General features: G+C 41.9%; 1 protein-coding gene across 2 annotated transcripts in view; it reads right to left on the bottom strand.

Annotated features, from left to right (window-relative positions):
• ASXL1 (ASXL transcriptional regulator 1) overlaps positions 1–15536 on the bottom strand; it is an 80356-nt gene extending 64820 nt beyond the window's left edge. Inside the window, exons 1-4 of one of the 2 annotated variants that reach the window (XM_053573650.1) lie at positions 15065–15536; positions 8487–8569; positions 7184–7273; positions 5478–5586 (exon numbers count right to left, since the gene is read on the bottom strand). In XM_053573650.1, the coding sequence (XP_053429625.1) occupies positions 5478–5586; positions 7184–7273; positions 8487–8569; positions 15065–15121 (339 nt within the window). In that variant the 5' untranslated portion in view covers positions 15122–15536. The remainder of the gene's footprint in view (positions 1–5477; positions 5587–7183; positions 7274–8486; positions 8570–15064) is intronic. The other variant, XM_053573651.1, reaches the window with a different exon arrangement.
• Between the last annotated feature and the right edge of the window lie 377 nt (positions 15537–15913).

The following is a 15913-nucleotide window of genomic DNA, read 5'->3' as shown; positions in this document are numbered from 1 at the left end:
GACTATAGGTATATGCTACCACATTAGGCTAATTTTATTATTATTATTTTTTTTTTTTTTTGTAGAGAAAGGATCTTAATATGTTGCCCAAGTTGGTCTTGAACTCCTGGCCTGAAGTGATTCCTCCCACTTCAGCCTCCCAAAGTGCTGCAATTACAAGTGTGAGCTACCTCACTCAGCCCCAAAACTGTAGACTTTTTTTTTTTTTTTTTTTGGAGACAGTCTTACTATGTTGCCCTGGGTACAGTGCTGTAGTGTCACAGCTCACAGCAACCTCCAACTCCGGGGTAAAGAATCTCTTGCCTCAGCCTCCCAAATAGCTGGGACTATAGGCACCCGCCACAACACCCGGCTAATTTTTTGTTGCAGTTGTCATTGTTGTTTAGCTGGCCCGAGCCGGGCTGGAACCTGCCAGCCTGAATATATATGGCAGTGCCCTATGCACTGAGCCACAAGCCACCCCCAAAACTGTAGATTTTAATGGAAAGATACTTTATGTACTGTCATCTATTTCTTTTACAAAGATTTTTTTTATACCTTTTAAATTATTCTATACATTAAAAAAGTTCAACTAGACTTGTTAACTGAAAAAATACTATGAAGGCAGAACTCTGTATTACCACATTTGGTATAATAAATTCCTAATAGCCATAAGTGACATTTCTATTTGAGCATCATATAACAAATCTGAATAATGCTGAGATGACTGCAGCAGTAAGCCTGATAGTGCATGCTAAACTAACCATTCACTAACTCAATTTAAACTCACCACTGACACAACCACTGGGTCACAAAAGCATAGTATTCAACACAGAAGTCATTAAAATGTAGAACATTACAAAGCAGTTCACAGTAGTGCTATGTCAACAGGCAATCCCAAGTGTAAACCCCAGTACAGCTGGGCACGTTGGCTCACGCCTGTAATCCTAGCACTCTGGGAGGCTGAGGCAGGTGGATCGCTTGAGCTCAGGAGTTTGAGACCAGCCTGAGCAAGAGTGAGACCTGGTCTCTACTAAAAATAGAAAAACTAACTGGGTGTCATGGTGGGTGCCTATAATCACAGCTACTCGGGAGGCTGAGGCAAGAGGATGGCTGAGCCCAGGAGTTTGAGGTTGTTATGAGCTGTGCCTCCACGGCACTCTCCCCAGGACAACAGAGTAAGACTCTGTCTCAAAAGAAAAAGAAAAGAGAAAGGAAATTTTGGAACTAAGGAAAAATTCGAACACAGGCTACATATATATTACATACTATTATATAATGATACATTATATAGTATTACATCAATGTTAAGTTTTTTGGGAGAGATAATGGTATTGTGGTTACATAGGAAAACGTCCTTGTTCTTAAAAAATACATTCTAGGGCGGCGCCTGTGGCTCGGTGAGTAGGGCGCCGGCCCCATATGCCGAGGGTGGTGGGTTCAAACCCAGCCCCGGCCAAACTGCAACAACAAAAAAATAGCGGGGCATTGTGGCGGGCGCCTGTAGTCCCAGCTGAGGCAAAAGAATCACATAAGCCCAAGAGCTGGAGGTTGCTGTGAGCCGTGTGACGCCACAGCACTCTACCGAGGGCAGTAAAGTGAGACTCTGTCTCTACAAAAAAATAAATAAATAAATACATTCTAAAATATTCAGAGGTAAAGTACCATATCTATACAAAACTGTCTGAACAAATGCATATATTTGTAGAGAAAAATAAAACAAATATGAGAAATCTCTAACAATTAGTAAGTCTAGGTGAGTGTAAAGGTGCTCACTCTGTTATGGTTTGAATATAGGTCCCCCTTCCACAACTCACATTGAAATTTAATCCCCAATATGGCAGTAGAGGTGAGGCCTTAAGAGATGATTGACTCATGAGAGATCTGCCTTCATGAATGGATTCCTAATCATGATTAATAGGCTAATGGATCAATGCATTATCATGGGAGGGTAACTTAGGGCTTAATAAGAGGAAGAAGACTTGAGTTAGCACACTCTGCCCCCTCACCATGTGATGCCCAAGAGCTGCCTCTGGACTCTGCAGAGAGTCTCCATCAGTAAGAAGGTTCTCAGTGCCAGATAATCCCCTCAACTTTGGACTTCCCAGCCTCCATAACTATAAATTCCTTTTCTTTATAAATTACCTATTTTCAGACATTCTGTTATAAGCAACAGAAAACAGACTAAGATGCATGGTACTCTTTTGGTACCCTTTCTCATCCATTCCTGAATAACAATAGAGTAAATGTCTGCACAACTTCTGGAAGACAGTGTGGTGTCAATGAAGCATTTAACAAGAGACTAATAAACTACCACATATTCATAACCTGGAATCAAGAATCCTTACAATAGTCTTTTAAAAAAAAAAAAAGTATGGGCGGCGCCTGTGGCTCAAGGAGTAGGGCGCCAGTCCCATATGCCAGAGGTGGTGGGTTCAAACCCAGCCCCAGCCAAAAAGATAAAAAAAAAGTATATATGTCTATATATACCATCATGGCAAGTGTTTCAAATTATACTAACTGAATTAAACAAACAGCAAATGTAATAAGGAATGTATAATTCAATTTTTTCCAATATTTATATAAATTATTATTTAGGTACAGGTAGCAGAATTTTGTAGAATTATGAGTTACTTTCACTTCCTCTGTTGAATTTTGCTTTGTGTTGCATTTGCATATATTGCTTTTATAATGGGTCAGAAATATTAAGAGACATACATAATTAACCAAGCTAAAATTCTACGAAAGCCATAGCATCCTTTCTTTTGGCTCTGAGATATGCACTAGATGCTAGAGGAACATCTAAGGATAGTTTCCTAAAAATTAAATAGTATTTATCATATGTCAAAAGAATAATGAAGTTCTAAATGTAGCCATTATTCACTAAATTAATGCAATAAATATACATTAGTGAGGTTTTCTGTTTTTTTTTTTTAAATAGAGACAGAGTCTCACTCTGTCACCCAACCTGGAGTACAGTGATACAATCATAGATGATCATATCCTCAAACTCCTGAGCTCAAGCAATTCTCCCACCTCAGCCTTTTAAGTATCTGGGATTACAAGCACAAACCACACACCTGGTTATATATACATTTATTGAAGGTAAGTGTACAAAGATACTGTGGGCAATGAGTAAGATAAGCTCTGCCCTCAAGCAGTTTGCAGTCTAACTGAAAGAGCCTGACAAGCAAACCACTAATCCAAAAAGAAGACAATAAATATCACAGAAGTAATGCTTGCAGATACACAAGGCCAATGACTAAGAAGCTATGAAAAATAAGCAATGTGAAGTCAAAGGTAGATGAGATGATGTGCTAAGCACATATTCAATCGGTGCATCTTGGACACAGGCTGCAGACTAATGTAACACTACCAAGCCTACAGCAGGTTCATACAATGTTTACTCATGACATATTGAGATTAAAATGAAGAAATGCAATTCAGTTTTTTTTTTTTTTTTTGAGACAGAGTCTCACTCTGTTGGCCAGACTAAAGTGCCATGGCTTCAGCCTAGCTCACAGCAACCTCAAACTCCCAGGTTCAAATGATACTCCTACATCTGCCTCCCGAGAGGCCGGGACTACAGGTACTGGCCCCAATGCTTGGCTAATTTTTCAATTTTTAGTAGAGATGGGTCTTAGTCTTGCTCAGGCTGGTCTTGAACTCTTAAGCTCAAGCAATCCTTCTACCTTGACCTCCCAGAGTACTAGGATTACAAGCATTAAGCCACCACACACAGCCCAGTTCAAACATTTATTGTTTGCCAAGAATTCAGCCCAGAGCCAAATCACAAAGACAAAATTCAGTTCCTACCTTCAAGGTACTCATAGACTAGTTCTCCTTCCTCTTTAAACAGAAATATGCCATTAAAAGGTTTATTTGTAATATATATAACATGTGTAACTAAATATAATTACAATATAACATTATATATGTTGACAATAGAAAAGACAATGGAAAAGTGACAATAGAAAAGTGAGATCAGGCACAATGGCTTATGCCTGTAATCTTAGCACTCTGGGAGGCAGAGACAGGAGGATTGCTTGAGCCCAGAAGTTTGAGGTTGCTGTGAGCTGTGACACTACGTCACTCTTCCAGGGACAATAAAGTAAGATTCTGTCTCAAAAAAAAAAAAAAAAAAAGGTGGTGCCTGTGGCTCCAGGAGTAGGGTCTCGGCCCCGTATACAAGAAATGCCGGGTTCAAACCCAGCCCTGGCCAAAAACTGCAAAAAATAATAATAATAATCATAATCATAATAATAAATTTGGAAAGTGCCTTTAACGGGCAATTAAGGATGAAGAAACTAAGAATAACATAAAGGCTACTATTTATTAAGGACTGACTCAATGCCAGGGATGCAAACACCATCACAAAAAGGGGGAGGGGGTTAATTCCATCTATGATTACAAAGCGAGATTTTAAATACAGGGACTCTGTCTCTCACAAGGCTCAATTACAAGAGAAGCATTTAAAACCAACAGAAAAAGAAAACAGCCCAAACTATGAAAAGACTAAGTTTTATGATTTTGGGTTATATAGCTGTTCAGGTTTTTAATTAACAAAATTTGAATACAGCCTATCAAGAAAAAAACACAAAAAGGAAAATGTTTGTGTAATGGTTACTGCAATTTATAAACACATTATGGAAGAATACAAGGGTCAGCATCAAATTTTCTGTTATTCTACTGTCAACAAGTCATCTTATGTCTAAATCAGGGGTTAGCAAAGTATAGACCCAAGTCAAATCAAGCCTGCTGCCTGTTTTCATAAAGAAACACTTTTAAATGAAATTAAGTATTTTTAATCAGAACACAGCCATACCCATTTGTTTCTGTATGGTCTATGGCTGCTTTACTGCTACAGTGACAGAGCTAGAATGGTTATAAAACAGATTCAAAACCTAAAATATTTATTTTCTGGTCCTTTACAGAAAAGTCTGCAGACCCCTAGTCTAAATAATTGCCATATCTATCACAAATGGTAAGAAAATAACTAGCCTGTTCATTTCAAGCCTTTTGAACCTAATTATGAATTCTACCTGATTTCAGTTCTCTTTTATAATATCACTTACTAAGTGCTAATGAGTTTTTTAATTCCACAAATATGTTCACATTTCAGTTATTTTCCATAGAATAGGTCTTACTCTAGCTGCCTGGTAATTTATCTTTCACATCATTATTACAAGGAAATCCTACTTAAGGTACATTTGCAATTATCCACTCACATACTTACCCTTCAATTTCATACAACCTATAAAGATATAGACAAGCAAAGATGAACAGAGAGACAAAGGCTGCTTTAACTAAATAATTCTTAATTCACTATTCAAACTAGAACACTTCAAAGTGCTATTAAGGACCAACAACATCAGTGACACTTGACTGCTTATTAGAAATGCAAATTTATGGGCCTCATTCCAGACCTACCAGGTGATTCTTATGCATACTAAAACTTCTGAGAGTCACTGAACAAAACCAGAGTTTATATTACTTACCTTGAGTGTGAAAAGGCTGATTCGGCCAGGCAGTTTATAAAACAGCCCCTCTCCTCCTCTTGAATTGGAATGTAGCATGGCATTAAGGCATGCAAGAGGGGATGTGCCGCTGTAAAACACAGAGGATGGATGAGGGTCTCACAAGTCCATATGCCTACTTACTCAGAGACCTACTCCCTCTAACTCATCCTCAAATTGAGAAGCAGAGCAAGAAATAAAGGAAGGATCTCATGACAACAGTATCACTGTGAAGTAGTAAAAGGATAGCCAGATGAAATTCACAAATCACAGAGTTTTGAGATAAGGTGTTATGTGATACTCCAAATCCATATCTAACAAGTTTTTAGTGCTATTTGATGATATGAAAAAAATCCCCCCAAATTTAGAAAAACCACGATTTCTTTGTATTTTTTTTTTTGTGTGTGGTTTTTTGGCCGAGGCTGGGTTTGAACCCACCACCTCCAGCATATGGGACTGGCGCCCTATCCCTTTGAGCCACAGGTACATGGCTCTGCGCCTGTAGCTCAGCGTCTAGGGCGCCGGTCACATACACTGGGGCTGGGCCCGGGCCTGCCAAAACAACGATGACATCTACAAAAAAAAAAAAACAGGCGTTCTGGGAGGCGCCTGTAGTCCCAGCTACTTGGGAGGCTAAGGCAAGAGAATTGCTTAAGCCCACAAGTTTGAGGTTACTATGAGCTGTGACACCACAGCAGTCTACCCAGGGCGACATAGTTGAGACTCTGTCTCAAAAAAAAATAAATAAAATTACATTTTCATAAAATTTCACTATTAAAAACAAAACTGAGAGCTTCCTAGCCTCTACATTTCAACCTAGGTAGGAATCATGTTCACAAAGTGCCATACTTCATTACCATCACAAAGATCACATAATCAATTGTGCTATCCAGTAAAATAAGGACTCTTTTTTTCAGCTAAGTATTTTCTATAAATAGGCAAAAGAAATAATACTTCATTTGCTTTTTCTCTATTGTAAGGTGGAAGGATGAATTTTATTCTGTATCTACTCAGGAATAATCATTTAAACCCGAACGCAAAAGTCAGTCAAGTGAACTTAATACTCAGTAATACTTAAACATTAAACTAAAAAGATGGCATATTAAGTTGTTTCATGGTCCCTGCCACAACAGGTTGCAAAACAATAACTCAGCAAGATAGGGCTACTTATTGAATCTAAACTAGAAAAGCTGTCAAAAGTACACATGGCTATTAATAATAATGAAGTTTGGCATTAGCACATTAGTGCCTATAACTCGCTTGTGCCTCTTCTCTTCAAAATATAAATGCCTTAAGTAAAGCCGCCTGGCATTTTTCAGAACTAAAGGCCTTCATTTATAGGGTGTTAAAAATAAATTCTGAGTCTAAAAAAGTCATTTTGAAAACTATTACTTATTCTGCTTTGGAACACAGTGGATGCTAAAGTATTTTTCACCAAGAACCAATCTCTAAAAGAAACTTTGTGCAGTATCTAGAGTATCAAGTGGGTGTGCTAGCATCTCTGCTACAAGGGGGAACGGCATGCTGGCAGAGTCCTTCTGTAACTCCTACACACTATACCTCTGTCTACAAATTAGAGCTGCTCACTCATCACGAGCCACCACGACTACTTTATAATTTCTATAAGAGCAAGAGGCAGAAGCAAATTAAGGTTCTCAATTCCATCTGTCCCAAAGGGACTAATTTACCTTCTATAGGCATAGTGGTCCAACAGCCGTGTAGACAGCAGCATGATGGCAAATAGCCCATAAAAACAAAAATAAAGCACAATTATAACACTATACAGTGCATAAGTACAAATCAAATAAATCGTATCTAAGCTACCCTAATCTTCCCTCCCCACAAAATATCAATTTGAAAATGTTTAAACTGACAGCTAGAAAGAAAGAACCTTTTGACCCTAAAGGTCAGTTAAAGTAGCTAAAGCTTGACAGCAACAACATACGTTATTTGTTCTGAGTTCCAGAAAGAGACTGTTCTGTTCTCCTCCTCCTTCATTAAAAAAAAAAAAAAAAGTTGGGCGGCGCCTCTGGCTCAGTTGGTAAGGCGCTGGCCCCATATACCGAGGGTAGCGGGTTCAAACCCGGCCCTGGCTGAACAGCAACCAAAAAATAGCCGGGCGTTGTGGCGGGCGCCTGTAGTCCCAGCTACTTGGGAGGCTGAGGCAAGAGAATCGCTTAAGCCCAGGAGCTGGAGGTTGCTGTGAGCTGTGTGATGCCACGGCACTCTACCAAGGGCGATAAAGTGAGACTCTGTCTCTACAAAAAAAAAAAAAAAATGTTTGCAGAAGGGTAAGAAGAGACAAAGATTAAGGACAGTCACTAATCTCCAGGGTGGTGCCTGTGGCTAAAAGGGGTAGGGCGCTGGCCCCATATGTCAGAGGTGGCAGGTTCAAACCCAGCCCTGGCCAAAAACTGCAAAAAAATAAAAAAATAAAAAAACTACTAATTTCCTGCTAGTCCTTGTGTTTCTAACTTGTTGCTTCCCTAGAAAAACTACATCATAAGAAAATTAAGATCATCTCAAATTTTAGTATATTCATGTTATAAATGGCTAGAATTAGTGTGGGAGGGATGCCAGTGGGTTTTATGCTGAGACCATCTCTCTTTAAAAGAAAAGACTTCAGAGGCACAGAGAAGAGCAAAGAGTAAATATAGACACAATAGTGCCTATCAGGGTCTATCCCTTCTCTACTACTGAAACTTGCAAAATAGTACAAGAGAAAATGTATTGACTCCTTACACAAAAAACAAACTCTATGACAAGATATAAGGAACAGCGAAGATGGGGAAAGCTCCTGTACTTCTGATGATAACAAATGGATGTTCACTCACTTCCACCCTCCACTCTAAAGGACACACAATGGGAGATGGATAGTTCAACCTAAGCACCAGACACACAAGCACAGACATTAACTTGTATCACCACACAACTATGGAAAGACACACGTCCTATGAAACCATCACGTTAAGCAATAAGAGCAATACAAACCTCATTTCCTTTAGTCCTTCTGTCTCTATGACTTGCAGAATCTGTTTTGGTGTCATTGGAGCATCCGAGTAGTTTTCTAATACCTGAAGAAACAAACATCCTGATTTCAGTGTGCAGTTTCCATGTATATCCATCAATCTGGATCATGGGCTACAGTTCTGCTCTCAGGTGTGAGGTACCACTAGTAACAATTTAGTTTTCACTCAGTTAAAATTACTTCAGAAACCAAATTACATATATACCCATATACTAAAAGGTACTATAATTAGCTGAAATGTTCTAATTTTTACTTCTAAGCACACACATCTTAGCATACTGGTTAACTTGACGTGTTACTACAGCTAAACTACAGGATACATAGCATTGGATAATAAATTTTAAGGCAGAAATGGGTTCAAATTTTATTTCCTAAGGAAATATAATTAGCATTCATACTTTTTTTTTTTTGTAGAGACAGAGTCTCACTTTATGGCCCTCGGTAGAGTGCCGTGGCCTCACACAGCTCACAGCAACCTCCAACTCGTTGACTTAAGCGATTCTCTTGCCTCAGCCTCCTGAGTAGCTGGGACTACAGGCGCCCTCCACAACGCCCGGCTAGTTTTTGATTGCAGTTTGGCCGGGGCCGGGTTTGAACCCGTCACCCTCGGTATATGGGGCCGGCACCTTACCGACTGAGCCACAGGCGCCGCCCAGCATTCATACTTTTAAGTGGTGTTTTTTTTTTTAGTATGTTGTGAGATTCTGGTGTTAACTGGCACAGTACATTTTGTCACTTGGCAAAATGAGGCTATGATACTGTGTGACCAGTACAAGCTAACAATGAGAAGTGGAATGTCCCATTTGTTAGCATCACATCTAAGTCACGGCAGTATTTTCTTACTATACAAGTGGACTCTCCCCCTATAAGAAGTTGAGTTCTTTTAGAAATGTGATACTTCTAAGGGAAAAATAAAAACTATCATTTTCTTTGTATTTTCTCTACCTGTGCAGCCAGCTGAGGTTACTCCACATCAAACTAACATCTTGCAGTCCATTCAACTACTAACTATAATAAACAAGTAATGCTGTCACAATATGTAAAGCAAGAAGTCTCATAGGACTACTCCTGGAGGCATTCTCATTGCTAGAACATAAGCCCTTAGCACTGAAGAGTGTCAATGTTTGGAGAAATATGTGGTAAGATAAAACCCCTATTTCCCACAGTCCCATCCTCAACCCTTCCTTTTTCAATTTTTTTTTCCTTTTTTTTTTTTTTTGAGACAGAGTCTCACTGCGTCACCCTCAGTAGAGTGCTATGGTGTCACAGCTCACAGCAACATCAAACTCCTGGGCTTAAGCAATTCTTTTGCCTCAGCCTCCCAAGTAGCTGGGAATACAGGCACCCGCCACAATACCCGGCCATTTTTTTGTTGCAGTTGTCATTGAGGCCCAGGCTGGGTTCAAACCCGACAGTCTCAGAGTATGTGGCCAGGGCTCTAACCACTAAGCAATAGGTTCTGAGCCCATTTTTCAATTTTTACAGTACCCCTAGGTAACACTGTCATCTCTCACAGTTTCAACTACTACCCAAATTCTGTTAATTCTCAAATCTCAACCTCTAGCCTTGATTTCTCTCCAAACTTCAGATTCAAATATTCATTTCTATACTAGACATACCACCTCCTTGATGGTCTACTCTAATTCAGCTCTACCCTAATTCATTTAATCATCAACTCTAAGTCATCTCTTCTTCACAGCCCCTTCATCCTATATTCTCTACCTTGGTTGATACCCTGTCTAGTCACCTATATTCAGAAACACAAGCATCATCCTTCCCATCCGTCCCTCAGGCCAAGCCAGTCTCTTACCTAACCCCGACAAAACTGTCTAGTCTTCTGTCCTCAAATCCATTCTTACAGCTGTTATCTTTCATTCAAAAACACACAGAATACCTACTTTGTGCCAGACATGATTCTAGAGATTCATAGTTAACAAAACCAAATTCTCATTCTCACAGAACTTACATGCTATATAGTCTTAGGTCAACCTAGCAAAGCAAATCTGTTCTCATCACTTTCCTGCTTTGAAATCTTTCAACACTTCTCTAACACATGAGGCAAACTCTGAAGCTTCCTGAGTCCAGTGGCCCACTGGTAAGGCACAGGCTCTAGAATTAGAGCTGGATTCAAATTCTCACATTCTAAACTAAGTTACCTACCCAACCGAGCCTATGTTCTCTCACTTTTTAAAAATTCCAATGCTTGGGCGGCGCCTGTGGCTCAGTGAGTAGGGCGCTGGCCCCATATACGGAGGGTGGTGGGTTCAAACCCAGCCCCGGCCAAACTGCAACAAAAAAATAGCTGGGCGTTGTGGTGGGCGCCTGTAGTCCCAGCTGCTCGGGAGGCTGAGGCAAGAGAATCACGTAAGCCCAAGAGTTAGAGGTTGCTGTGAGCTGTGTGATGCCACCGCACTCTACCCGAGGGCGGTACAGTGAGACTCTGTCTCTACAAAAAAAAAAAAAAAAAATTCCAATGCTTCCCTCTTAGTTATGTTATCTCTACTCTGTCAAACAACTCTAAGTACCTACAGTACCTGATACAGAGTAGGTGCTCACTGGCCTGCAAACTGGTTCACGATCTGGTCTCTTTACCTAACTTCTACACTGACACTCCACAAACTTTATGTTCGAACAACTACTCACAGTTCTACCCAATTCCCACACTCTGCAAAGACATATATACTCTCTCTCTCTCTCATGTCACCAGCTCCTGCTACACCGTCTATGGTGGGCCTAACTCCTACTTACCCTTCAAGATTCAGCTCAGAGGCTGGGCACCTGTAGCGTACCAGCCACATATACAGAAGCTGACAGGTCCGAACCCAGCCTGGGCCTGCAAACAACAATGACAACTACAACCAAAAAATAGCTGGGCGCTGTTGCGGCACCTTACTCCCAGCTACTTGGGAGGCTGAGGCAAAAGAATCACTTAAGCCCAAGAGTTTGAAGTTGCTGTGAGCTGTGACGCCACAGCACTCTACCAAGGGCGACATAATGAGACTCTCTCTCAAAAAAATTTAGCTCTGAAAGCACATTCCTCCAGGAAGCCTTCCCAGACCTTTGACAGAGTTAAATGTCTCTTCTCCATGTTCCCGTTGTTCCAAACACATATAAAAATTACTTTCTACACCACACACTTCAAAGTAAAAAGAGGAACTATTCATAACTATGCCTGGACAAAATATGGAACCAGGGTAACTGTTTAACCATTTATACATCTATGATAACACTAACCATAACTGTTGTTAAATTCCGTTCATATGTCTGGACCATCTCTATCCCCAGAGGACCATAAGCTCCTCAAGGGCAAACCTTATCCATCTTTGTACTGGATAACTTAAGAGCCAAGATAGGCAGTGTTGACTTGAATAGACCTAAACAAACCCTGGTACAAACTACTCATAGTCACTGGCACAGATGTCATATCATTTATTTGACACTAATTGTGAGCTGAATTAGGTGAAATTTTTTAAGGTAATTTTTAAAAGAAGAGTGACTGAAAAATTGTCTACCAATCATTTATACAACAGTCAAGAGCCTGAGAATTTAAGACAAAGGAAACAGTATCTCTAAAAGGGAAGTTACATCAAAAGACACAAAGTATTCACTTTTATAAAAACTGTATACGCCTCCAGCTTTTAGTGTAAGAACAAGTCAGCAGTGTTCTATTCCTAGACTTAAAAAAAAAAAAAAGTATCTCTTCTCCTACTTCAAAGGGAAAAAAATGTTTGATGTAAGAATGGTCAGTCAAGAACCAAGTAAAAGATAAAGCATGCAATGAAGAGTTTCTCAAAGCCACAGAGAACCCATTTAAGGGTACTCAATTTAAAGGGAAATCCCCGTGGCTACTTCTCCCAAATTGTTTGTAACAAGCAGAAGTATTTACACATACTCAACCATCTAAAGTCTATTTCTCACATCCAGAAAAGACAACAATACAATATGTTTGAAAGAAGAGTATCTCTTTCTCAACAATACAATTAACAGCTACAAAAATCAATCTCCTGGATTACATTACTCTGCTGAAATTCTCCAGAAGTCTCTTCTCTCTACAAAAACAATTTTTAAAAGGGTTCCCCGTGGGGCAGTGCCTGTGGCTCAAAGAAGTAGGGCGCCAGCCCCATATGCCAGAGGTGGTGGGTTCAAACCCAGCCCGGGCCAAAAACTGCAAAAAAAAAAAAAAAACAAGGGGTTACATCTTAGTCACCAATCTGAGTGAGGTTGTGAGTGATGTGAAAGTGCCCCCAAGCAGGCACATATCATTGCCATTGTAAGCACTCAAATTCACCTGTCCAAACAGTAGCGTTCAGGTGATCTAACTGCACTACCATTACAACTCACTCCTGGTCAAGACTCTCTCTGTCCAGTATAAGCGCTCATAAACTCTCCAGCCCTCAGCATTACATAAATCTTAAACAGAAATAAGGTTCTGCTCCCTCACCTACCGACCAGTCCCACTCTAAGGGATGGAAAATTCTACAACAACAACAAAAAGAACCCATAAAATATACACAAAATTACACTGCACTCTCACGAGTCCTTACAACAAAATAACTCCTAATCATATTTTTAATTTTATTTTTAATAAAAGAAAAAGAAGAGAAATAACTTAGTTTGATAATCTGGCTTAAAGTTGAGCCAATGGTAAAACAGAAATAGCAACCTCAATATTGGAGTTCAGACCACAGCAAATCCAAGAACCTAAAGAGGCTTACCTTAACAGGGAATCCCAAATTCCTAGTCTTTCAACTAATTAAAGCCAACTAGCTTTGAGACAAACAGACTTCAGAATTCTGTCAGGACATAAATAACACAGGATTTAAAGGTACTTTCACCTACTTTTAACAAGTAAATTTCTGGCAAGCAAATTTCCTTTGGGTGCTCAGAGTCATTAACACCTGCATTAACAGGAACTCAGAGAAGAATTTCAATGAACACACAAGACTCAACCTCCAGGAGAAAGAAAGTACGTCCTCTTGGCTCTTTCCTACTCTGCTTAAAGCCTAAATTTATTTCCAGGTGAAGCAACATTAGAAAAATCATGAAATTTCCTAGAGATCCCAAAAACTAATCAAAACTTCCAATTTTGATTAGAAAAAAATACTTAAGCACTGGAAAATCCTATTTCACATGCCAAACCAAAACAAATAAACTGAAGCACAAAACTTCAGCATAAAAACAACAGTTTCTGTTCCCTGAGCAACAAATGCCTAGAGAAGAGGATCAAGGAACACAAGTAAAAATTCTGTAGCCCAAACAGCTTGAGTTCTTGTAAATCAATAACTGAGTTTCAGAGACACCAAGAAGGAAAAAAGTGTACTCCAGGTTTGTTTCAACCTCCAATAATACTTTTTTTTGGTCGAACATGTTTGAGGCAGAAAACTCACTTCAAAAAAGAGAGAAAATTAAAAGGCTGAGTTTCATTCATTTAAAAAGTGAATTATAGCAATTAAATATGTAAGTACGGGGTGTCAAGAGACACTTACACTATCTGTACCATAACATAGCGGTATGTCAGTTAGGAAGTGACATCTCAGGGAAAGGTATAACCTGTTACTGTTGTCATCAGCAAATTTTACAAGAACAAGCCTCCAAGTGTCTTAGCTATGAGGGTGCAAATCCAAAAGGCAGTTATTTCACTTACAAGTCCTCTGATGCTTTGAACACAAAATTCACAAGCTCCCTCACTAGGCAGCTTCACTCAAACAACTTTCTCCTTTGCTAAATCCTCAATGAACAGTATTTTCAAACAGATACTTTGTTTTGACACAACAAACACTCTTTGCATAGTGTTTTCAGTGTTATGCAAAGTGCACACCCCCAGTCTAGTTTATGAAAACACCCTAGTGAGCGTTTCTCAAAGTGTGGTCTGTAGGCCACTTGTGTTAGAATCACCTGTGATGCTGATTAAACTAAAGATTCTCAGGCTCTATCCCAGAATCTCAGATTCAGTAGCTCTTAAGACCCTACAAGGGGCATTTCTAACCTCCCAGGTGTCCTCCACAGGACACTAAAGTTTGAGAACCACTGCTAAGGATTCAAGCTGCGAGCAATCACTTGCCTCCTTCCACACACATGGTTTAGATTGGAAAAGCTCAAAATGCCACTCGCGTCCTTGAAATTGGGGTCGTTTTTCAAACGCACCACCCCCTAACCCACCAGGAAGCAAGGGAGGAGCTTCCGACCCTTCCCGGAAACCTAACTCCCCCGGGTGAATAAACGGAGCTTCCCTAGACCCCCAGAAGCTGCCAAACAGTGGGGGAGGGGAGGCTGGAGCCCCGTCGCCTGGAGGAGGAGGAGCCGGCCTGCCAGCTCGCCCCTCCGCAGGAATTTGGGATTGGGGGGCGTGGAGAAAAAGGCGCCACATCCCTAGCCGGCGGGGGACCTCTCCCCGCCCAACGCCTAGCCAGGTTGTCCAGTTCTCAGAGGAAGGGTGGCCCCGCCCCCTCCGGCGGCGGGCAAGGCTTCGCCCCTCCCCCTCCCGGTAGGGGGTGCGCGGTGAGCCCACCCCCCACCGAGCCCCCTTCGGCGCCCGCCTCACCAGGCGGGCGGCCTCGGCCCACGTGCGCTCCTTCTTCCTTTTCTGTTTGTCCTTCATCCTCCTCCTCCTCCCCGGCAGCTGCTGCGGATCCACGCGGGACCTCCGGGCGGGACGGGCTGGGGCTGCGGCGCGGGGCTAGGGCGGCGGCGGCGGCGGCGCGCGAGGACTCGGGTGCGGCCGGCGGGGAAGGGGCGGGTGCGCGGGGACCGGCTGGCGCGAGAGCGGCGGTGGGGGAGGGGCGGCGGCGGCTCCACGCGCCCGCGCTGCGTCAGTCACCCACGGCGGCAGCCCCGCGATCGCTAAGGAATGCGGCGACTCCGCATAACCATGAGGTCAGAGGTCACGGCTCCGGCCTCCGCTTTCCCGCCTTGCTGAGGGACCCAGACAGGACTGGTGGCGAGGCGGGAGGGCGAAACGCGGCTTTCCCTTCGGCGCCCCGGTGCGTGCGTGTCTGCCGTGGGTGTGTGTGAGTGTGTGTGAAGAGTGAGGAGGGGGAGTGTGGGTTTTTTTTTTTTTTTGAACAAAAACAAACCGAAAGGGCGAGTGGGAATCGTAGTCCCCGCTGCCTCTCTGGCCTCTCCCGCTCCGGAAGGATATGGTTGCATGAAGCACTTGGACCACACTTCCCGGCGTGCCCTGCTGCCAGCTTTTTCGTCCTCCCTTTCCCGTCCTCCGCCTCGCGCAGAGCTGGGTTAGAAAAGGGGACGGACAGTGGTTCGGGGAAGGGACTGGGTGGAGTCTCGCGAGGTGCGGGAACTGGCTGGGGGCATGGGGGATTCTGGGAGGCAATGCTGGGAAGGGGCGGTGGCTGAGCTACGCCGGCCACATTTAACCCCTTCGGCGCTTCTT

The sequence above is a fragment of the Nycticebus coucang genome, chromosome 21 (assembly GCF_027406575.1).
Source record: "Nycticebus coucang isolate mNycCou1 chromosome 21, mNycCou1.pri, whole genome shotgun sequence".
Classification (NCBI taxonomy): Eukaryota; Metazoa; Chordata; class Mammalia; order Primates; family Lorisidae; genus Nycticebus; species Nycticebus coucang.
The sequence above is the reverse complement of the archived record's forward strand: the minus strand, read 5'-3'. Positions and strand labels throughout refer to the sequence as shown.